Raw genomic sequence first — 24,195 nt, forward strand, 5'->3', positions numbered from 1 at the left:
TGGGACTTTGTGGTATGGATAAAGATGGGCTCTTAGAGCAAGATTTGCTTTTATTTGTAAAAGAGGCAGCTTTTGGATGGCTTGTCCTGTGTGATTGGGGGTAGGGGTGAATTTCAAATGTTTGGAAGAGGATGATCACAGACACTGGTGGGAAGCTGTATAGATCTAGTTGAGGAAGACTTGTTGGGAGTATAATATTTATGAAAAAGGGCAGGGTGTGGTTAGATTGGCCATGTGAGAGTTTAAATTTAATCTTTTCTTTTGTAGTTAGGAAGTCATTCACTTTTAGAGCAGGGCATTGGCTTTCTAAGATTTTTGTGACACCATTTTGGAAGAGGATAAAGCTGGATAGATATAAGTGGGACCAATTAGGAGACGAAAATTAATCCAAGTGAGTGGTAATTTGTTACGGTAACAGGTATTGATTGAGCACGTGCTAAGTTCCAGGCACTATGTTAGTTGTTAGACTGAAGACAGACCTATTCCTGGCCTCGCAGAGTAGACCAAGCAAACTCAGTTTCTATGCAGTTTTGAGTATGATAAGAAAAGTATAGGGTTGTCAGGATGACAGCACTCCAGAGAGTTACTTAACTGAGACTCTGGGGGTCAGGAACAGCTTTCTGGGAGAATTAACTTTTCAGTTGCAACCTAAAGATTGAATAGAGGGTGTGAAGAAAACTGTGTTCTAGGCCGTAGCATGTACAAAGGTCTAAAGAGGAGAGAATTCCCATGGAGAATTGCAAGTAAAATCATGCTTGGCAAATTGATACAATACATGAGATAAATTCAGCCCCTCGAATGTTCTTTTTAACTCACAAAGTGCTTCTAAGAACTTTATGTTAGTGGCTAACCTTTGTAAAAATGAAATTTAACCCAAAAGACTGGCAGTTGGGCCCAATTTCCTTTATGGCAGTAATCAGCTAAAGCTGTGTAAAGGTTGGCCCTCTGCCACCAGTTTTTTGTTTGTTTGTTTCAAATGCCAAGTTGGTTAAACAGCCTGGCCCTTAAAAATGCTTAGAATTTGGTGTTCGTTGGAGAGCATAAAATATTCTAGAGAGGTGACAGGGACCAGATTATTTTGGTTGTCCAAGCCAGGTTAAAGAGTTTGATCTTGAAGTTGTGACTAATAAAGCCTCTGAAGGGTTTTTAGAGGGGAGTGACATGCTTCAGTTTGAATATTAGACAGATTACTCTGGCTGTAGGATTGAGAATAGATCCACAGTTGTCCAGGTTGAAGATGGGATACCAGTTTGGAGATTTGCTGTCACAATGCAGTCAAAAAATGGGGTGGTCTGGGCATGGTACTGCACAAATTTGACAGACACATTGGTGGTAGTTTCAAGAGAAATTGCATGTAGTAGATGGGTAAAGAGGAATCAAGGGTGACAGTCTGGCATCTGTCTTGAGCAACTGGGTGACAATAGGAAACCTGGGAAAGAACAGCATAGGAGAAAAAAGGTGGTGGATGCAGTCAAGATTGGGAGGAATAATGAAAGGGATTGGCAATGGATTGAATGGCAAGAAAGGGTGGAGTTAAAAGATGACATTTAGGTTTTCAGTCTGAATGGATGTATCATTAGCAAAAACAGTAAAAGAGAAATCTGGAAATTAAGTTAAATTTGAATGCTTCTAGGCTTTCAACAAGTTGTTAGGTCCAGTTGAATTTAAAGTGCCTCTAGGATTCATGGGTGGAGATGGTTGGGATGCTGTTGGAATTGTGAATCTGGAGCTCAGAACAGGAATCAAGATGGAATGAGTTTGGGCAGTCATCTATTTAGAAGGAGAGTCAAAATGGAGCTTTGTTCACATTGCCTACAGACTTGAAAGGCTCAGTACAGTAAAATCAGTTAAGTATTTGGAGCTTCTTTCACTGTGGGTGTTTTTGTAAAAGTCTTTCAGTCTTAACATTCCTCATTATATTAAGTGAGGATTAAATGAAAGTCAGATAGTACCTAAAGCCAGACCTCTGGGTTCCTATTCCAGTTTACTAGCTGTATAACCTTGTGTAGATTACTTAACTATTACTGCAAAATGAAAATAATAATTATATGAAGTTTAAAAGGTTGTAAGGATTATATGAGGTAACATATAGAGTTCCTGAAGTAGTGACTGGCACAGAGTAAACACTCAACTAATGTTAGCTGTACACTTAAAATGTTTTATAAACTAGAAAAGTATTGGTAATTACAAAAGAATAGGGTCATCTTGGAGACCTACCTTTAAGGAATGAAAGGAAGAGAAGAGAAATTTTAAAAAGAGGGAAGGTTGAATCAGAATGTTGGGATAATCAGGAAATTACCATACCAAGGAAGTTTTAATGGAGAGGATGTGCTCAGAACTGTTGGTGTGATGATGATTTATAAAGTATTTTTCGTCTATTTCAGTTGTTAATGAGTCACTTCTTTTTCCTGAACTCTTGGAGCCATTTGGCCCATAATTTCATATTGTTATATTTAATATTAAAAATAAATAACTTCTAAAGCACTTCATGATTTACAAAGATAATTAACAATCTCATCCAACTCACACAACTCCCCAGTGAGGTAGAGGTCGTTATCCCTATTTAGTAAATGAAGAATTGAAGCTCAAGAGATGGACTGGCTGAGCAACAGCTTGAGTTGCCTCTAGGTCTTCTGGTAGAGAATCTCCTTTGATAATCTTTTTGCTTAATTAGATTGTAAGCTTCCTGAGGTGTGAATTAATCAGTAATTTATTTTTATCCTTTACAGCACCCAGGTGTATGCTGGGTAGATACAGGTGTTCCAGCTAGACTCAGTGAAGACAGGTGGTAGTCGAGAATAACATGCCTTTTCTCCCCTCTGCCCTCTAGCGCCCTCACAAAGCCAATGCTGAGGAGATGACCAAGTACCACAGTGATGACTACATTAAATTCTTGCGCTCCATCCGTCCAGATAACATGTCAGAGTACAGCAAGCAGATGCAGAGATGTAAGTCCATTCTGTTCCCTCCCTACTGTCAAGCCCAAGGTGGATCTCCTAGCCAGTTGATGATACCCACCCTGCCCTCCCTGTACCTCCCATTTAGCCGACACCTGATTTCCCCTGCCTCCCAGAGGCGCCAAAGTATTTTTTTTCTCAAGTCTGGTTTTACTTGTTTCCTGATTGTAAGGAATAGAGATTAAATTTTTTTTCCAGTTAGGTTTACGACATTATGCCAAGAAGACAAATTGTTGTAATGAAAAACATATTGACCTACACAGGGAAGGCAGTATAGCACAGAGAAGACAAGTAATGACTCTGTAGCATCTTACTACGCTGATGGATAGTGACTACAATGGGGTCTGTTGGGGGGACTTGATAATGTGGGTGAATGTTGAAACCACAGTGTTGCTCATGTGAAACAAAGTTTCTTAAGATTGTATATCAATGATACCTTAGAAAAAAATAAAACAGAATGTACTGAACAGGGGGGAGGAGACAGGAGAAGGTATAGGTCCCAGCCCTGACTCAGCTGACTGGGCAAGTCACTTCCCCTCAGATTTTTCTTTTGTAAATGGACTAGATATGATCCCATACAACTGTAACTGCTTTCACTTTGTATTGAGAACTTAGCAGCCACTTAGGACAGACTCTAGTTGATGTAATCTTGGAGTGAAGCCGATTCTGTTCTGCCTCCTGGGACTGCAAGCTCAGAACAAGTCCCATTTCAGAAGCCACACTCAGTCTGTAGGAATTAAGGGGATTATTATAGCTATGGGGGGAAAAATATGTTAAAATTTGGGAAGAAATTATCATACTTGGCCTCTCTCCTTTGTGTTATTTTAGAAATTATCTCTTGGTGCCCCTAAGATCTCCTACAATCAAACAGTGTGACTGCATTGTCCAGAAGAAGTTGATTAGTTCATGACAGCTTGTTTTGAAATGTCAGGATATCTGTGGGACTTGTTTGTTTCTACTGGCCACAGGCAGTCTGATTCCCAAGGCAGAAAGTTATTAATTTATTATAGTAATTGAGCAGCAGTAATAATTACAGAACCACAGAGACCTTTTTTGAAGCATTAAACTTCTTTGCCACTCAAAACTCCAGGAGCTGCTTCCCCCTCTCTGTGAGGTATTTGCTTTCTGAATTGGCAGGGTCTTATTTCCTTACAAGGTGAGGCAAATTCCTTCTTTTGCTCTAGATGGCTTTTGGGTTTCTATAACCTATTTAGGCCAACAATCAGGCTCTACAATGGAGAAAGGGCTCTCATTTGAAAAGCCGCTTGGTGTCAAACCAACAAATGAGCTTCAGTATGAATCCCTTAGCTCTGCCACTTAGCTGTGTGTTCTTGGGCAAGTCTCTGAGACTCATTTTCCCTTCTTTAAAAGGAAGATAGTAGTGCGTATTCCCTAATGGAGATGAGGGGTGGGTATGTGAGAGAGCACTGACTGTGAAGCACCAACTGTCAATAATTTTATTGTCACTTTTGCTATGATGACTTACTACTTTTGTTATTTTTTCAATTGTTAAGGCAGATAAAACATCAGGCCCTCAGGAGTGCGCAGGTTTGGCTCTGGTTCCCAGTTTGTCCCAGCGTTTCTGAAGCCAGCATTCTAAAGTTGAGCGTTAAAAGATTAGGTCTTGGAGAGGAGCCAAGATGGCGGCGTGAGTAGGGCAGCGGAAATCTCCTCCCAAAACCATATATATTTTTGAAAATACAACAAAATACAACTATTCCTAAAAGAGAGACCAGTGGATACAGTATAACAGCCAGGCTACATCTACATCTGCAAGAACTCAGCATCTCATGAAGGGGTAAGATACAAGCCATGGCCCAGTGGGACCTGAGCACTCTCCCCACCCCGGCTCCCCGGCGGGAGGAAAGGAGTCAGAGCGGGGAGGGCGTGGAAGCGCAGGACTGCTAAATAACCAGCCCTAGTAATCCCCACCGGGAGCACAGACACACATTGTGTGGTGTGCTGGATATTAGAGAAACAGAAAAGCAAAATCTGCAAGCAGGTCCCTGCAACTGGCTCCCCTGGGACAAAAGAAAAGCGAGTACTTTTTGAAAGTCTTAAAGGGACAGGGGCCTCACAGCTGGACGGAAGCATCCCAGCACACTCAGCCCAGCAGGCTGGGAACCCTGAGGAACGTCAGGCACCCCAGGCCACTGGGTGGCAATGCAGCCCTGAAGCCCCTCACGGCGATAAGCAGCCTGCCAGTCGTTTCCCCAGCCAGTGTGGCCCACTAGCTGATGAGTGGCTGTGTGCGCTTGCAGCAGCAGCAGAGCAGCCTGGAAGCAGCCGCACATGCCCGCAGTGGTGGCGGAGCTGCTGGGGAGCGGTTGCGACCCCGGCAGCCACCCAGAATCTCCTCCCGGCGTGCGGCTGCCTGAGTCAGACCCAAAGGCTGCCGTCAGCGTGCAGCTGCCCAGCATAGGCACAGGAAACCAGGGCAAGGCACGAAGGGGCGCTGCTCTTGCAGGAGAGCTCACCCAGCGCGCCTATCACTGCCCGCAGGGCTCTGGGCTACCCTGATGGCGACCCCGCCCATGGCAACTTAGGGGATTAATCCGGAGGCTGTCCAGGAGTGCGGGTAACCGACCCAGGCAGCAGAGAAGGGCAAGGTAACCAGCAAACAGGAAAGGACTTTGTTAACCCAGCTGACACACACGCCACCTGCCTACAGCTACCTCTATTGCCATGAAAAAGCAGAAGAATTTGATCCAGTCCAAAATTACCCAGACAACCCCCAAGAGAGGGCCTGGGGAGATAGGTTTAACCAATCTTCCTGAAAAATAATTCAAAATAAAGGTCATAACCATGCTGTTGGACCTGCAGAGAATATGCAAGAGCTGAAGGCGCAAGTAGGCAGGGAGAATACAGAAATAAAACAATCTCTGGAAGGACTCAGGAGCAGATTGGATGTGGTGCAAGACACCGTTAATGGAATAGAAATCAGAGAACAGGAATACAGAGAGGCTGAGGCAGAGAGAGATAAAAAGATTTCCAGGAATGAAAGAATATTAAGAGAACTGTGTGACCAAACCTAATGGAACAATATTTGCATTATAGGCGTACCAGAAGAAGAAGAGAGAGAAAAAGGGATAGAAAGTGTTTTTGAAGAAATAATTGCTGAAAACTTCCCCAAACTGGGGGGAATAGTCTCTCAGACCATGGAGGCCCACAGAACCCCCAACACAAGGGACCCAAGGGAGGGCAACACCAAGACATATAATAATTAAAATGGCAAAGATCAAAGACAAGGAAAGAGTATTGAAGGCAGCCAGAGAGAGGAAAAAGGTCACCTACAAAGAAAACCCACCAGGCTATCATCAGACTTCTCAACAGAAACCTTACAGGCCAGAAGAGAATGGCATGATATATATAATGCAATGAAACAGAAGGACTTGAACCAAGACTACTGTATCCAGCACGATTATCACTTAAATATGAAGGAGGGATTAAACAATTCCCAGACAAACAAAAGTTGAGGAAATCTGCCTCCCACAAACCACCTCTACAGGATATTTTAAAGGGACTGCTCTAGATGGAAGCACTCCTAAGGCTAAATAGATGTCAACAGAGAAAATTAAATCACAGCAAAGAAAGCAGACCAACCAAATACTGACTAAAGGCAAAAAATAAAATCAACTACTCACAAAAGACCAACTAATACACAAAAACAGTCAAAAGAAACACAAAAGAGTACAGAATAAAACACCTAACATATAAAGAATGGAGGAGAAGGAATAAGAAGGGAGAGAAATAAAGAATCATCAGACTGTTTATAATAGCTTAATAAGAGAGATAAGTTATGTGGCTAGATAGTAAAGAAGCTACCACTGAACCTTTGGTAACCACGAATCTAAAGTCTGTAATGGCAATAAGTACATATCTTTCAATAATCACCCTAAATGTAAATGGACTGAATGCACCAATCAAAAGACACAGAGTAACAGAATGGATAAAAAAGCAAGACCCATCTATATGCTGCTTACAAGAGACTCAACTCAAACCCAAAGACATACACAGGCTAAAAGTCAAGGGATGGAAAAAGATATTTCATGCAAACAATAGGGAGAAAAAAGCAAGTGTTGTAGTACTAGTATCAGACAAAACAAACTTCAAAACAAAGAAAGTAACAAGAGATAAAGAAGGACATTTACATAGTGATAAAGGGGTCAGTCCAACAAGAGGATATAACCATTATAAATATATATGTACCCAGTCAGTACAGGAGCACCAACATATGTGAAACAAGTACTACCAGAATTAAAGGAGGAAATAGAATGCAGTGCATTTGTTCTAGGAGACTTCAACACACCACTCACTCCAAAGGACAGATCTACCAGACAGAAAATAAGTAAGGACACAGAGGCATTGAACAACACACTAGAACAGATGGACTTAACAGACATCTACAGAACTCTACACCCAAAAGCAACAGGATAGACATTCTTCTCAAGTGCACATGGAACATTCTCCAGAATAGACCACATACCAGGCCACAAAAAGAGCCTCAGTAAATTCCAAAAGATTGAAATTCTACCAACCAACTTTTCAGACCACAAAGGTATAAAACTAGAAATAAATTGTACAAAGAAAACAAAAAGGCTCACAAACACATGGAGGCTTAACAACATGCTCCTAAATAATCAGTGGATCAACAAACAAATTAAAATAGAGATCAAGGAATATATGGAAACAAATGACAACAACAACACAAAGCCCCAACTTCTGTGGGACGCAGAGAAGGCAGTTCTAAGAGGAAAGTATATAGCAATCCAGGCATATTTAAAGAAGGAAGAACAATCCCAAATGAATAGTCTAAAGTCACAATTACTGAAACTGGAAAAAGAAGAACAAATGAGGCCCAAACTCAGTAGAAGGAGGGACATAATAAAGATGAGAGAAGAAATAAATAAAATTCAGAAGAATAAAACAATAGAAAAAAATCAATGAAACCAAGAGCTGGTTCTTTGAAAAAATAAAACAAAATAGATAAGCCCCTAGCCAGACTTATTAAGAGAAAAAGAGAATCTACACACATCAACAGAATCAGAAATGAGAAAGGAAAAATAATGACAGACCCCACAGAAATACAAAAAAATTATTAGAGAACACTATGAAAATCTATATACTAACAAGCTGGAAAACCTAGAGGAAATGGACAACTTCCTAGAAAAGTACAACCTTCCAAGAATGACCAAGGAAGAAACAGAAAATCTAAACAGACCAATTACCAGCAAAGAAATTGAATTGGTAATCAAAAAAGTACCCAAGAACAAAACCCCTGAACCAGATGGATTCACCGCTGAACTTTATCAGACATATAGAGAAGACATAATACCCATTCTCCTTAAAGTTTTCCAAAAAATAGAAGAGGACGGAATACTCCCAAACTCATTCTATGAAGCCAACATCACCCTAATATCAAAACCAGGCAAAGACCCCACCAAAAAAGAAAATTACAGACCAATATCCCTGATGAACATAGATGCAAAAATACTCAACAAAATATTAGCAAACTGAATTCAAAAATATATCAAGAGGATCATACACCATGATCAAGTGGGATTCATCGCAGGGATGCAAGGATGGTACAGCATTCGAAAATCCAGCATTGTCTACCACATCAGCAAAAAGAATGACAAAAACCACATGATCATTTCCAGAGACACTGAAAAAACGTTGGAAGAAATTCAACATCCATTCATGATAAAAACTCTCAACAAAGTGGGTATACAGGGCAAGTATCTCAACATCATAAAGGCCATATACGACAAACCCACAGCCAACATCATACTGAACAGCGAGAAGCTGAAACCTTTTCCTCTGAGATCAGGATCAAGACAGGGATGCCCACTCTCCCACTGTTATTCAACACAGTACTGGAGGTCCTAGCCACGGCAATTAGACAAAACAAAGAAATACAAGGCATCCAGATTGGTAAAGAAGAAGACAAACTGTCACTATTTGCAGATGACATGATATTGTACATAAAAAACCCTAAAGACTCCACTCCAAAACTACTAGAACTGATATCGGAATACAGCAAAGTTGCAGGATACAAAATTAACACACAGAAATCTGGCTTTCCTATACACTAACAATGAACTAATAGAAAGAGAAATCAGGAAAACAATTCCATTCACAATTGCATCAAAAAGAATAAAATACCTAGGAATAAACCTAACCAAGGAAGTGAAAGACCTATACCCTGAAAACTGTAAGACACTCTCAAGAGAAATTAAAGAGGTCACTAGCAAATGGAAACTCATCCCATGCTCTTGGCTAGGAAGAATTAATATCGTCAAAATGGCCATCCTGCCCAAAGCAATATACAGATTTGATGCAATCCCTATCAAATTACCAACAGTGTTCTTCGGAACAAATAGTTAAAAAATTCATATGGAACCACCAAAGACCCTGAATAGCCAAAGCAATCCTGAGAAGGAGGAATAAAGTGGGGGAGATCTTGCTCCCCAACTTCAAACTCTACTACAAAGCCACTGTAATCAAAACAATTTGGTACTGGCACAAGAACAGAGCCACAGACCAGGGGAACAGAATAGAGACTCCAGACATTAACCCAAACATATGTGGTCAATTAATATACGATAAAGGAGCCACGGACATACAATGGGGAAATGACAGTCTCTTCAACAGATGGTGCTGGCAAAACTGGACAGGCACATGTAAGAGAATGAAGCTGGATCACTGTCTAACCCCATACACAAAAGTAAATTCGAAATGGATCCAAGACCTGAATGCAAGTCATGAGACCATAAAACTCTTAGAAAAAAACAAAGGCAAAAATCTCTTGGACATAAACATGAGCGACTTCTTCATGAACATATCTCCCCAGGCAAGGGAAACAAAAGCAAAAATGAACAAGTGGGACTACATCAAGCTGAAAAGCTTCTGTACAGCAAAGGACACCATCAATAGAACAAAAAGGTACCCTACAGTATAGGAGAATATATTCATAAACGACAGATCTGATAAAGGCTTGACATCCAAAATATATAAAGAGCTCACGCACCTCAACAAACAAAAAGCATATAATCCAATTAAAAAATGGGCAGAGGACCTGAACAGACGGTTCTCCAAAGAAGAAATTCGTATGGCCAAGAGACACATGAAAAGATGCTCCACATTGCTAGTTATCAGAGAAATGCAAATTAAAACCACAATGAGATGTCACTTCACACCAGTAAGGATGGCCACCATCCAAAAGACAAATAACAACCAATGTTGGTGAGATTTTGGAGAAAGGGGAACCCTCCTACACTGCTGGTGGGAATGTAAATTAGTTCAGCCATTGTGGAAAGCAGTATGGAGGTTCCTCAAAAAGCTCAAAATAGAAATACCATTTGACCCAGGAATTCCACTTCTAGGAATTTACCCTAAGAATGCAGCAGCCCATTTTGAAAAAGACAGATGCACCCCTATGTTTATCGCAGCACTATTTACAGTTGCCAAGAAATGGAAGCAACCTAAGTGTCCATCAGTAGATGAATGGGTAAAGAAGATGTGCTACATATACACAATGAAATATTATTCAGCCATAAGAAGAAAACAAATCCTACCATTTGCAGCAACATGGATGGAGCTAGAGGGTATTATGCTCAGTGAAATAAGCCAGGCGGAGAGAGACAAGTACCAAATGATTTCACTCATATGTGGAGTATAAGAACAAAGAAAAACTGAAGGAACAAAACAGCAGCACAATCACAGAACCCAAGAATGGACTAATAGTTACCAAAGGGAAAGGGACTGGGGAGGATGGGTGGGCAGGGAGGGATTAGGGTGGGGAGAAGAAGAAAGGGAGCATTATGATTAGTATGTATAATGTGTGTGGGGACACAGGGAGGGCTGTGCAACACAGAGAAGACAAGTAGTGATTTTACAGCATCTTACTTCGCTGATGGACAGTGACTGCAGTGGGGTATGTTGGGGGAACTTGGTGATGGGGGAGTCTAGTAAACATAATGTTCCTCATGTAATTGTAGATTAATGATAAAAAAAATATTAGGTTTTTGTTCTCTTTCACTGAAGGTGGGGTGTAGGAAAGACGAGACTCTTTAAGGACTTCAGGGCATCTTACTGACTTGATTCATAAGGCAGCAGAGAGCTCTCAGTGCAGTGCTTTATAACAGGGGTGTCTATGGGGATAATAACAAGGATATAAGAACTGAGCTCTTTTTTAATATTTACCAACACCTAACCAGCCTAGGAAGTTATATCTGTAATAAGACCAAATACGTCAGGTTTCCCTGCTCTTGGCTAGAATGTAATAAATGTTTTCTGGTAACTTTTAAGATTTTGAGAACCTTGATCAGAAGTTCTGACCTAATATTGTTGAAATGGGAACATGAATAAACGCATATTTTTGATAGTCTATCAGAACATGCAGCTCATGGTAGAACCATAATAAAGGGGATTTGTGGTGGCAAAATTTGGAGACATTCTTGTTCATTTCATAGATGTACAAACTGAGAACCAGAGAGGTGAAATTACTTTCCCAGTATCATACAGCAAGGTGGTGGCAGAATGGAGACCAGAACTCTAGTCTCCTGATTTTAGAGTATTTTTAAATACGTTAAGTATAAAGTATTGTATAAAAAATAATATAGCAGATCCATGTACCCACTAAGAATCAGCAATACAATTGAAGCCCCCTTGGGCACCTCTCCTTGATCATATTCTAGCCTCCGCCCCATTATTGCCACCTCTAAGATGTAAGCTCTATCCTGAAGTCAGTGTTTAATCCCACGCATCTCCTTCTGCACTATGCTTTTTATTGCCTTCTCTATCTACCTCTGCTCCTCTATCTCCCCAATATTGCTCCCCTTTAGTCTAAAGCCAGTGTAAGAATGGGAAAAGTATTTATAGTGGGAAGAGGAAAAACCCATAGAAAAGTCCTCCCTAGCCTCGCTGATTAGCTCAAGTGAGAATCTGATTTTTCCCTCTTTTCCATCTCTAATCACCCCTCGTTGATCTGGGAATAATGGGCTGGCTGTTCGAGCCAAGTGTTGATTTGGGGCCTAAAGGAAGTTTTTTATTTTTTTGTCTTGTCTGAAATACCCATTTTCTCCCATGGGGGCTTCACATCCCAAATGGGGGTATAAGCAAAACTTTGGAAACCCAGATAGACCAAACTCACTGAAGGAGGAAATAGCCAGAGCAGGAAATTGGTTGCCAGTGGATAAATAGCCTGGCCCCAGGGACCAAAGTTCTTATTGACATAGCCTCCCACTGTTTACCTGGGAAGTGAGGGAGAGAGCCACCTACTGCTCACTGTCTCATGTAGGCCATACTTCCTGGGAGCATGGTGTTGGCAGGGCACCAGATCAGAGCACTCTTTAAGTTTAGGGCAGTGCCAGAGTTGGTAACTCTTGTGGTTATTGCAAACCGTGAGCTTCAGCTGTGTCTCAGGAGGTGACCACAGTCCAAGCTGAGCTCTCCTACCCTCCTCATCCTAGGGTTCCCCCTCCTCGCCCTGCTTTGGGAAGCCCTGTTGATAACAGTGGGTGCACTGGGAAGGCTGGGGCAAGAGAATGAGGATCTAGAGGCACACCTCCCCACCCCCCCTGCCCTGCTGCCTCCAACTTCCTGTATATCATTGATATCTCAGCAGTTTCCTTTTCTGTGAGAGGAGACCTGGAGCCTCAAGGTTCCTCTCTAGCTCTGTGAGTCTGCAGCCTTCAGGTGTGCTTCCCTTCCTGTCTTTTTCATTTCATTTGCATTATTGTTTGCGTGTGTTCCCTCATTATGTGTTAGTTTGTACTTATACCCCTTTAGGCCTGAAATAACTTTACTCCAGTTGTCACTTGTGGGTGTAGTAGAAAGAGCACTGGACTGTGGGAGTCAAGACACCTGGGCTCAGATTCTGGTTCTGCCACTGACTGGTTATATGACCTTGGGCAAGTCACTTCTCCTTATCTGTTTGTCTGCATAGTGGGGTTCATTTCTGTCTTGTCCATCCCATGGGGTCGTTAAGAGGAACAAAGGAAGACTGTGTATGTAAAATTACCAGAGAAAGGCCAGAGTGTATTTTCATAGGCTAGACCAAAGCTTGAATACCACCTCTGTCAGTGAACTAGCAGTTCACCTCTGAGCCTGTTTCCCCAGTTATTAGTACCAAATCCTACCTCAGAAGGTTGTACACAGGGTAAATGACATCAGGTATTTAAAGCATTTAGTGTCTGGCATGTTGTTAAGTATTCAGTGGATAATAGTTATATAGGTCTCTGTTCTTTACTTCCCTGTTCGTCAGCTGGATTGAGGTCTAGGAACAAACCCAGGTTGGAATAAGAGGCTAAATTTTTGTCCCTCAAGGGACAAACCAACATTTTCCAAGTACTTACTTACTGAATGCTTCCCCATGTAAAATTGCTGATAACCTCAACATTTGGGTGAGATGAAATACCATTATTGCTTATTATAGATAATGAACCAAAGCTCAAAAGAGTTAAATGACTTGACCCAGTCACACAGCCAGTAAGTAGTAGAGTCTGGACTAGAACCCAAGCATTCTGAATCTAAATCTTAAATTTTTTCCATCAGCACATAAATACAAAAACAAAAACTAAAGGAAACTTTGGAAACTAACCTTTCACTTATGTCTTTCAAGTCAACGTTGGTGAGGACTGTCCAGTATTTGATGGCCTGTTTGAGTTCTGTCAGTTATCTACTGGTGGCTCTGTGGGTAAGAAATATACATCTCTTCTCAAGGGCTGTGCTAGGTTGTACTACTGAGGGGTGCCTTTTATGCTGCTATCTCAGAAGGGCTGATCTGTGACTGTAAAATGGTCCGTCCTATGGGTTTTTACCTTAGGTCTTTAAAATGTCTCTGGTTCAGTCAAAACCCAGGTTCAATCTCTAACATGGTGCTGACAAGTGTCCTTGACTGTCCTTTCCTACCAAGAGATCTTATAACAGGAATTCCCTGCAGACCTCATGGGGTTGTTGAGATGCTACATATAAAAACAATTTGTGCACAGCAAAATTCTATAAAAATGGAAAGTGTCATCATCTGTGTCTTACAGAAGAGCATGGTATTACCTTTAGAGGTCAGAAATACTCTCCATATATCTCCCACTTCCATTATTGACTTCTAGATTAGCTCTAGGATTACTGTAAACCCCTTCTTAACAAATACTGGTTTTCCTATCACCATAGTTTTCTCCTCCCTCCCATCCCCCTAACCCTCCAGTATAATCTCAGAAAACTAAGAAGTGCACAGGAAAAAAAAAACTGCCCACATTCTCACTGTCCACATATAACCATTGTTCTTTTGGTGTTTATACATCCATTTTTTTCTATGTGCATATATTTGGGCACAACATAAATACATTATGCACAAATTCTATTTTATATGTAAATGCACAATATTTTATAAGAATGTGTCAATGTTTTTATATATATAATTTTGTGCCTGTATTTTTTACTTAGTAAGTCTTAAACTTTCTCTGTTTGTAGTAACCTGTAGCATATTTCTAGTGGCTTTATGACTAGTCCATGTTGTGGACCAACTTCATTGATATAATCTTGTTGGATCATTTGGGTTGTTCTATGTTTTTATTGCTGTTAAAGTTAGAATGTCACAAATGTTCTTGTACACATGAGTATGTATTTCTCCTTCACTTCTTGGTCCTATTTGTACCTTGAGCTTCTAGTACCTTGGGTATCTTCAAATTTTTTTGACTGTAAACCACCATAAGAAATACATTTACACTTGCAATCCAGGTTATAGGTGTGCACACACCCTCTTTTGCTCTGAAGCCAGATGCATAAAAGAGCAGTTACCTTTACTGTTGTGGTATTTTTATTCTAATCTATTTCATTTAAAAATATATATACTAATCACGACCCACTAAACCAATTATAACGTCTACTCATGGATTACCACCCTCAGTTTGGAAAATGTTTTTTTATAGTAACCAATATCATGTTTACCTTGTTGGAATAGTTGGGAAGGAGAGGACTGCCCTGTGAATTGTACAATATAGCTATTGCATAGGCAGATCCTACCTCTCACTGGATTCCCTGGGCTTCTTGGGGGCAGAAGGAGAGCTGGCTTGGTAACAGGCTTGTGTTCTCTTTTCTCATGCCCAGCAAGTGCTGTGAAACTTAATAAGCAGCAGACGGACATCGCTGTGAATTGGGCCGGGGGCCTGCACCATGCAAAGAAGTCCGAGGCATCTGGCTTCTGTTACGTCAATGATATCGTCTTGGCCATCCTGGAACTGCTAAAGTATGCCTGCCTGGCCTTGTTTCTTGGAGGAGCACCTTAGGCCAGGTTCCCACTTCCCTCTCCCCTGGGCTTGCCTCCCTAGTTCGCTTTTCCTAGCGGTGTGCTGGCTAGGATGTGTTTGGTGAGTGTCTCTGGCCATCTTCTCCTTGACGGGGTCTTGGTCTGATATGAGCCCACGGCAAGATCAGGGGCAGGCGCTGCTCAGATCCCGCCTCCAGAGTGTCCCTGTGTGGCCGGAGTTGCCCCTGGCTGTAGAGTAGGAAGATCGGACTTGGTCGGCTTGGTCAGGCCTCTGGAGACACCCTGCCGCTCCTCCACCTTCCTTCAGCCAGTTTCCACGTCTCTGGTGCTTAGAGATACCTGAGGGAGGCAGCCAGCCCGGTAAGCTGGGACCTGGCGCCCTTGGTGCGTCCCACTCCCAAAGAGCCCCCAGACCCCTGACCCCCTTCTGATCCTAGGTATCACCAGAGGGTGCTGTATATTGACATTGATATTCACCACGGCGATGGCGTGGAAGAGGCCTTCTATACCACAGACCGGGTCATGACTGTGTCCTTTCATAAATACGGAGAGTACTTCCCAGGAACTGGGGACCTACGGGTGAGAATTCCTTTCAGGGACCAACCACTCACCCTCAACTCTAGCTCTAACTTTCCTACCTCACGTCACCAAAAACTACTTCCTGCCTCTTGCGCATTCAGAACACCATACCCCAGCCTGGAGTACCTGCCATGGTCTCCTTCCCTCCCTTGATCTTGAGGAAGGGAATGATAAAGGGTTGAGAGAGGGATTGGGTTTTCCTAACTCATGGCACTTCTCTCCTGGCCATGGCTGAGTTGCATTACACTATTCAGATGGCCCATACAGCTTGAATTTTAGGCTAGAAATGTCAGGTTCTCTCCCATGGGCTAGGAATCAAGACTCTATGGACCATCTCAAGGGTTCTTAACATTTTTAGGTCATCTTCCCCTGGACTATCTGACTGAAAGTTATGAACTCTCTCTCCAGAAAAGTATATGAAGTTATGCATCTGATACTAAAGTCCATCCATGGACCTTAGGATGAGAATCCTTGGAAGCTAATTCATTGAACTGCTTTATCTGCTTCTGTTAGCATGCATGCAGTGAAACCAGCCAATTTACCATGCCAGTAGCCTTTGGGTGAAAAAGTGGCACTAATTTGGTTGTTTGCTATGGCATGCGTTAAGAGTAACTGAGCATCTGCTGTTTTGATGAACCCTGCTTCCCTCTCTGCTTCCCTTCTACACCTCTGGAGGGGGTGGGTGGGTGGAGGAGTGAGCAGTAAAGCTCTCTGGAGAGGAAATGGTCACTGTGGGGTTGGTATTTCTGTGACCCAGCTACGAGCCAGCTCTAACTCAGTCCAAAGATAGAAGTCTTGGGCTGGGGGTGGGTGGGATATTTATCTCTGGCCCCATAAATAATTCTCGGTATGAGTGCAGGCTCAGTGGTGTGTCCAGAGATGTGAGCTAGACTTGCCAGGAAGGGGAATGGTACAGCCCCTGCTCTGTACCTGGCCCACCTTAACGGGCCCAGCCTTTCTTAGAACCACTGCTTCTTTCCAGCTGTCCAGCCCCATCCTTGAACTTCCTCCTAGCTTCATCTTTTAGTTTTATTTTAATGTCCCTTTTGATTAGGATATTGGGGCTGGCAAAGGCAAGTATTATGCTGTAAACTACCCGCTCCGAGATGGGATTGATGACGAGTCCTATGAGGCCATTTTCAAGCCGGTAAGTGGCTTATCCACCCACCTGGGCTACAAGTGGGGTTGGTTTAAGGGAGGAGTAACACAGCATCCCCAGCATATCTCAGGGACCTCTTCCCAGGGCTGAAAGCTGGTTGGGAAATGAAGTGTTTCAACTCTGGATTGCATGCTGTGTGGTCAGTTAGAGGAACAAAATTCATCCACAAATATTTATTGATGCCCTCTGTGGGTTAGGCCTTCTGTTGGGCAAGAATACATAAGATATGATCTGTGCCCTTGGAGACCTCATACCCTGTGGTGTGGGAGACAGGCACAGCATGTAGTGTTTTTGAGGAACAACAGAGTGAGCAGCATACTGCTGCCTGGGCTGGGGAGAAGGCAGTCAGAAGTGATTTCACAGAGGTAGTGACATTTGAGCTGGAAAATGAGGAGTTACCCTGTGAAGGAGGAGATGAGGCTGATGGGGGTGGCACTCAAGAGAGAGAACAGCTCCAGCACAAGCACAGAGGAGCTAGTATGTACTGTAAGTAGGCCAGTATGTGTGTGTGGGGGGTGTTGAAGGATGTGGTAGGAAATGTATAAATATATTGGGGTCAGTATTTCAAAGGGAGCCTTGAACGCCATCTAAGGAGTTAAAGTCATCACCTGTAGGCTGTAAAGAACCATTACTAGAGTATTAACCGTACACCAAGTGCCTACTATATGCCTTGTAGTAAGCACAACAGAGAAGTCTGAGTTAACAGTCTTTGTCCTCAGTAACATTAGAATCTAGTTGTGAGAACAAGATAGAAGTGAAGCACTTCCTCACAGTCAATCTGCAAGACCAGATGAGTAGAGGAGATGCAGCTAACAGTCAGGCCTCCTAGAGGAGTGGCCCGGAGCTTGGGCAGTGAAGGAAGGGAAAGATTTAGGGAGTTGATAAGGAGGCCATTCTAGGTTCAGATTCCTAGAGCTAGAAGGCTCTTAGAGATCCTTTCAGATTGGAAAATTGAAATCCAGAGTGAGGAGCTGAGAACCCCAGGCTGACAGTCCCTCTCTACCACCCGGGATGTGGGAGAGTGGAAAGGTGGGAGCAGTGATAAGGAACAGAGAAAAATGCTGCATCCCACCCTTTCATCCCCAAACCTCAAATAGCTTTTCTTGAGGCTGGTGGTGACCAGGATGGGTCCTTCTAGGTCATGTCCAAAGTAATGGAGATGTTCCAGCCCAGTGCGGTCGTCTTACAATGTGGCTCTGACTCCCTATCTGGGGATCGGTTAGGTTGTTTCAATCTGACCATCAAAGGTGAGACTGGGAAGCATAGGGATGGGGTGGGCAGGGTCCTGCTGGGTGGTCCTGTAACTCACTGCCCCTTTGTCCCCCCAAAGGGCATGCCAAGTGTGTGGAGTTTGTGAAGAGTTTCAACTTGCCTATGCTGATGCTGGGAGGAGGTGGCTACACCATTCGTAACGTTGCCCGGTGCTGGACATACGAAACAGCTGTGGCCCTGGACACAGAGATCCCTAATGGTAATAGCTCCAGGACCAGGTTGGGCTGGGCAGATTGGAGCTCAGGTGTCCTCAAGTTCACAACTCCTTTCCCATTGGCTGTATGATGTCTCCTCTTTTGATATTAGTCATTGCTTCCCCTGCTTCTCCTCTTGTGATTGTCAGACCATGGCCATCAGTTTTTCCTGAGTCCTTTTTGACCCTGTCCCCCTCTCCCATCTGCTTCTGGTCTGGACAGAATCATCAGTGGCTATTTATAGCTTTGAAATTTCTACTCTTTAGGGTAAAGGGGTTAGTGACAAGGAATTGTCATTGTTGAATTGAATTGTTGCCGGTGAGCATTGCCTAAACTTTCTAAACCGAGAAACTTCTACTCATAGTGATATATATATGGGGTGTATGTGTACCCCTGGTGTGAACACTGGAAAATGGCATTAAAAAGATTGAAATCCTATAGGTATCCAAGACTTCCCTATCTCAGAGGCATTGTTCTGTTTGATAGTTGGGTTAACAAGTCCAGATAAACCTACAAATACTTTTCTCAGGGTCCTATCGTGGCCAGGTCTCTTGACTCATAATCTTATTACCTGTCCCAATCAGAGCTTCCATACAATGACTACTTTGAATACTTTGGACCAGACTTCAAACTTCACATCAGTCCTTCCAATATGACTAACCAGAACACTAATGAGTATCTGGAGAAGATCAAGTGAGTATATCCCCACACACCCCTTGATTGAACATTCCAGGCTCTGGTTTGTCCCTAACCAGAGCCCAGCCACCTTCTTCCATTGGCCATAGACAGCGACTGTTTGAGAACCTGAGAATGCTGCCCCATGCACCTGGGGTCCAAATGCAGGCGATTCCTGAGGATGCCATTCCCGAGGAGAGTGGAGATGAGGATGAAGAAGACCCTGACAAGCGCATCTCAAGTAAGACCCAGGCCCTGGGGCCTGTGCCTTCCTACTCATTAGGAGCTCTGACTTCTCTCCACCATTTCCGGTTCCACATTCTCCCCATGCTACTCACCTTTTGAGAAATCCAAGTTCTAGTACCTGTAGGAAAAATTTTTGGAGACTGCATTCTCTCCCTCTCCTTGTCTTGGTCCCACTCCTTTCGGTGTCTCTTGGAGGACATGTAGGGAACACTGGGTACAGACTCTGAGATAAGAAATCTGCTTTCTCACCCATATTTTCCATTGCCTCCCAGTCTGTTCATCTGACAAACGAATTGCCTGTGAGGAAGAATTCTCTGACTCTGAGGAGGAAGGAGAAGGCGGTCGCAAGAACTCTTCCAACTTCAAAAAAGCCAAGAGAGTTAAAACAGAAGATGAAAAAGAAAAAGACGCAGAAGAGAAGAAAGGTGGGTTTGGGTTTGGGTTTGGCCAGGACTTGGGTCTTCAGCCCCTGGCCCAGGAAAAGGATGATCTATGTAGGGCACTGGGAGGAGGGAGCTGGCTCAGGTCCTGCCAGCTCCTGTGGGGCTTTTCCTCAGCTGCTTGGAACTTTCAGTGGTTCCCAGAAGTGGTAGGGCCCACGGAAGAGTGAAACTTGATTCATCATCTCCACTGACTGAACCCTGCCAGGCTCCAGAGCCAGGGACATGCCTGGGCTCCCCATGGTCAGGAGCATGGTTCTCACATACCACTCAAGCCCTCTTCCCGGCATTTTGCCCCAGTTTCCCAGGGGGCTGCCCCCACCCACTGGGTTCAGGCTCTAGCAGGCTGGGAAACCGGTCTGACCTGTTTGTTCTCAACAGGGCTCACTGGGAGGGCCTGGGATGGGCTTTTCTCTCTCTTTAGTATGTCCAGTGAGCTGTAGTGTGGGGAAGGATGTTTTAGGATAAGTGAAGATACATTGGGTCTTTCCAGAGGGGCTGCCATGGCCATCCCTCCTGCACTCTTATGTTCCAGAAGTCCCAGAAGAGGAGAAAACCAAGGAGGAGAAGCAAGAAGCCAAAGGGTGAGGAAGGAACGGTCTGTCAGCCATCTCCCTGGTGTTCGCGTCCCAGCCCCTTTGTCCCACCATGCTGAGAGGGAAGGCACAGGGACAGCTGGTCCAGCTTACAAAGGCCTCTTTCAGGGACCAGTCTGTCTGTCTCTGCAGTTCTAGGCAGAGCTAGGAAACCCCAGCCCTCATCAGTCACCTGGGCAGCTGGGGTCCTGTGAAAGTCATTGTACCCACACTTTTGCCTCAAGGCCTTTGTGGGGTGGGTTATCTCATACCAGTCTCTGCTCTCTCCACAGGGTCAAGGAAGAGGTCAAGTTGGCCTAAGCAGACCTGTCCAGTTCTGGCTTCTTGCCAAGTTCCCCACCTTTCTCCTCTAACCACTCAGATTTTATATTTTCTATTTCTCTGTGTATTTATATAAAAATATATTAAATATAAATATCCCCAGGGACTAGACAGGAACCAGGGCCCTGAGCCCAGGGCACATGTGCTGGGTGAATTCTAGTGGCTGCCTCGTCACCCATCCTTCCCCAGTTCTTAATTCTGAACCATAAAGGGTGCAAGGTCTTTGCACAAGGGATACCATTAAGCAAACCACAGGACAAAATCCTGAAATGCCAAGTACCTTCTTAGTAGCTTTGGAAAGGTACCCTTAGTGGGCATTCTAGAAGAGGTAGATGGGTTTTCAGAGACCCCCTGTTCTTTCCTGGCTCTTTAAAGTAACATCAGCCATTTTTAGATTGGTTCTGTTCTCGTACTGCCCCACTGGCCCCAAGTGAGCCAAGATACTCACACTGCCTTGCCCTCTATATCCTCCCATTCTGCAGGTGGAGATTGCTAGTCTAGTTTCTTTTTTGAGATACTATTTTCATTTTTGTGAGAACCTTTGTAATAAAATGGTACATTTCCACACCCTCCTGAGCTTGTCTCCTAGCAGTGTCCCTGGGTTGATTTTGATTCCACACTATGCCCTGCTGGTGTCCACATGGATATGGACAACCCCCTCAGCAAAAAAAGATCCCCATAAACCTGACCCCTCCCCTAAGGTTTCACCCTAACCCCAGAAGACCAGTCATTAAAAAGCACCATTAAAGGGACAACATTTATTCCTTTTCCAAATGTTACAGTAAAATCAGGTGGAAGAGAATGGTTTTAGCAGTTAGAAAAAAAAAAAAAAAGTACAAATCTGGGGTTTGGCCATTAAAAGTTATTTACAACAACGGCAGGGGAAAAAAAGACAACAAGAAGTTGTTTCACATTACCGACCTCCTTCCCACCCCAAAGCCTAATACTTGCTTACCAAGTCAAAAAAGAGACACAGTTGATTCACAAGCTGGAGGTTTGAACTTGAGTAAGACATTTATAAAAACCTAGACAAGGGCAGTGTCCTCCCCAGCCCAGGTGCCACTAGGCACAGCACAAGAGACTAAAAACTCAACAGGGGGAAGGCTGACACTCAGGGTTTGGGAGTATAGGCACCCCACATCTGGCTCAGGGATTTGGGGAGTAAACAAAATCTACTTGGAAAATAATTGGGAAAGAAAACCAGCAATTGCCTTTTGCAGGGGTGGGGACAGGGTAGGGAGGTAGGGCCAGGGGCAGGAGCATTTCACATCACTAACCTAACGGGAAACTGCAAGGGACCATCTTCAACTGGCCCTAAGAGGAAGACCAGGTGGATGATGGGAGAATCCACAGGAGGGAGAGGAGGAGAGGGAACGTGGCCGGGAGGGGGGCAGCAGCCCCTTTTCTGAGCACAGGAAGGCAGCCAGGGCTCCAGGTCCGGGCAGTGACCTCACAAGGACAGCACAGTTTTTGCCCCCACCCAGCTACTCATTCTGCTCGCCGGCCAGTGTAGGGCTACTCTCCAGCCCGGAGGGAGCGGACGGCTCTGCAGCCTGGGGCCCTGCCTCTTCTGTGTCTCCTCCCTTGGCGGCAGCACTAGCCTCTGCCCCCTTGGCTGGGGGCTCCTGGCTCTCAGGGGTGGCAACGGCTTTCCCTTCCTGGGCAGCGCCTTCCTCGCTGCAGGCACCGATCTCCCCCTGCTCCTGCTCTTCCTCTGTTGGTGAGGAGGCAGACGAATCACCCCCACCCTCCTTCCGATTTCTCTTGAAGGAGAGACCACTCAATTTGAAAGGCTTCTTGAAAGAAAATTTCTTCTTCTTCTTGGGGGTCTCCTTGGGCGGGGCGTCCCCCTTGGCCTCAGCGCCCTGGCTAGGGGGTGCTGGCTCGATGGCGTCACCAGTGGCCCCAACTGCCTCCTCTGTTCCGTTCACGGGGGGCGACTCCCCTTCACCCTTGGGGGATAAGTCTCCATTGCTTTTCACGTGGCCATTCTCCTGCAGGGCACAGACAGCAATGAGGACCGGGACTTTACCTCCCCTCCTCCAGCCCGACCTGACCCCTCCCAAACAACGGGGTCCCGACTCATTCGACTGCGACCCGGGAGGCTGGTTTTAGCCTCGCCCCACACCCGTGGGCCCGTCAAACATCTCCCTCCTGCCCCTCACAGGCGCGCAGAGGCCGCGGCCAGCAGGAGGCGCTGGGGTCCCGCACCCCCCGCACCCCTCCCCCGGGGCGCGCTCTCTAGTCCGTGCAGAACCGCTCGCGGCCGCGGATCCCGAGCGGGCGGGCGAGCCGTGCCAGCCGGTATTGGGCGGGAAGCCGCCCCGGGGCGCTGTTCCCCGTACCTGGACGGCCTATTTTCCCAGCCTCCTGCTTTGTGTAAACGGCCCCCCGCCCACCTCAGGCTGTCTCCCCAGCTTCACTCCCCCCTTAACAAAGGCTGTGGGCCACCGAGGTCAGGCCTGCGGACGGAGTACCCTCCCCTCTGGGCACCCTCCCTGCGGCCCCTGGGCGCCCCCTTGGCGCGGCCCAGCAGCGCCTTTGTTCCCTGCGCGGCACTCAGGGCGGCCGGGGGGCAGCGCCGGGGGCCGGGGCCGCGAACAAAGAAGGCGGCGGGGCCCGGCCGGCGCCCCCTCTCCGCCCCTCCCCTTGCTTCGCCCACGGGGGCTGCGGCGCCGAGAACAAAGGGACCGGGCGGGGGAGGGGGCGCCGCGTGTCCCAGGCCGGACAAAGCGCGCGGCCCAGACCCGGGGCCCAAGAAGGGGCGAGGTTGCGAGAGAGGGAGCCAGGTCGGGCCGTGCCGAGCGCACCCACCTGTCCGTTGGCCTTAGCGGGGGAAGCGCCTGCTGCCTCCTCGGCGGTCACGTCGCCCCGGGGAGCCTTGGAACTCTGGCTGCCCATGATGGGGGGTCTGCTGGGGGCGCCCGGAGCCGCCCCGGGCTCGCGCCGCAGGGGATAGTTCGGCCGGATCGGCCTGGCCGGCGGAGGGGTGGGGCTCGCGCCTGAGGGGGAGGGGTATCGGGGGAAACCGAGCTGCACCCCCGCTCCGCGCCTCACACAGTCGCTACGCCCGCCGCCGCTCCGCTCCGCGCCAGAATACCGCCCGCCCGCCGGGTATATATATGCGCCCCGAGCTCGGGGCGGGGCCGGACATTTAAATGAGCGCCCAATCGAGGGGCAGGGGCGGGCTCAGGTCGCGGGCCCCACTCGCGCGGTGGGCGACGCCCGCGGTCTGATCCCCACAGCCCTAACGACTACCAGGGGCAGGCGGGGTCCGGCGCGGGAAGGAGAGGGGCGGGTCCTTCCGAGAGTTGAGAGTGGAGGGAGGACTCCTAGAGGAAAGAGGGGAGAGCGATGGTTCCCCCCACCCCACCCACCTCTCGGTGGACGCCCCAGCACCTGGAGTGGCCCCCATCGCCTTGGTTCCACGCTGGCAGCCCCTGACGGCCTCCCCCTAGAAATCTTCGAAGGGCTCACATGCCCAGACT

The 24,195-nt window shown here is 45.8% G+C and overlaps 2 protein-coding genes across 3 annotated transcripts in view; one reads left to right on the plus strand and one right to left on the minus strand.

Moving 5' to 3' along the window:
• Positions 1-21,283, plus strand: part of HDAC1 (histone deacetylase 1) — a 41,107-nt gene extending 19,824 nt beyond the window's left edge. For both annotated transcript variants that reach the window (XM_036885170.2, XM_057499945.1), the window contains 12 exons: positions 2,831-2,948; positions 13,582-13,656; positions 15,066-15,204; positions 15,663-15,804; positions 16,859-16,951; positions 18,102-18,210; positions 18,294-18,434; positions 19,014-19,122; positions 19,215-19,345; positions 19,623-19,775; positions 20,326-20,374; positions 20,659-21,283. In XM_036885170.2, coding sequence (XP_036741065.1) covers positions 2,831-2,948; positions 13,582-13,656; positions 15,066-15,204; positions 15,663-15,804; positions 16,859-16,951; positions 18,102-18,210; positions 18,294-18,434; positions 19,014-19,122; positions 19,215-19,345; positions 19,623-19,775; positions 20,326-20,374; positions 20,659-20,686 — 1,287 coding nt within the window. In that variant the 3' untranslated portion in view covers positions 20,687-21,283. The remainder of the gene's footprint in view (positions 1-2,830; positions 2,949-13,581; positions 13,657-15,065; positions 15,205-15,662; positions 15,805-16,858; positions 16,952-18,101; positions 18,211-18,293; positions 18,435-19,013; positions 19,123-19,214; positions 19,346-19,622; positions 19,776-20,325; positions 20,375-20,658) is intronic.
• A 162-nt stretch (positions 21,284-21,445) lies between these two features.
• Positions 21,446-23,829, minus strand: MARCKSL1 (MARCKS like 1). The gene is made up of 2 exons (XM_036885171.2): positions 23,522-23,829; positions 21,446-22,701 (listed from the first exon to the last, which is right to left on the minus strand). Exons 1-2 carry the CDS (start codon positions 23,606-23,608, stop codon positions 22,192-22,194), a joined length of 597 nt encoding a protein of 198 aa, XP_036741066.1. The 5' UTR covers positions 23,609-23,829; the 3' UTR covers positions 21,446-22,191.
• Positions 23,830-24,195: the final 366 nt, after the last annotated feature.

This window comes from Manis pentadactyla, chromosome 4, assembly GCF_030020395.1.
Source record: "Manis pentadactyla isolate mManPen7 chromosome 4, mManPen7.hap1, whole genome shotgun sequence".
Lineage (NCBI taxonomy): Eukaryota > Metazoa > Chordata > Mammalia > Pholidota > Manidae > Manis > Manis pentadactyla.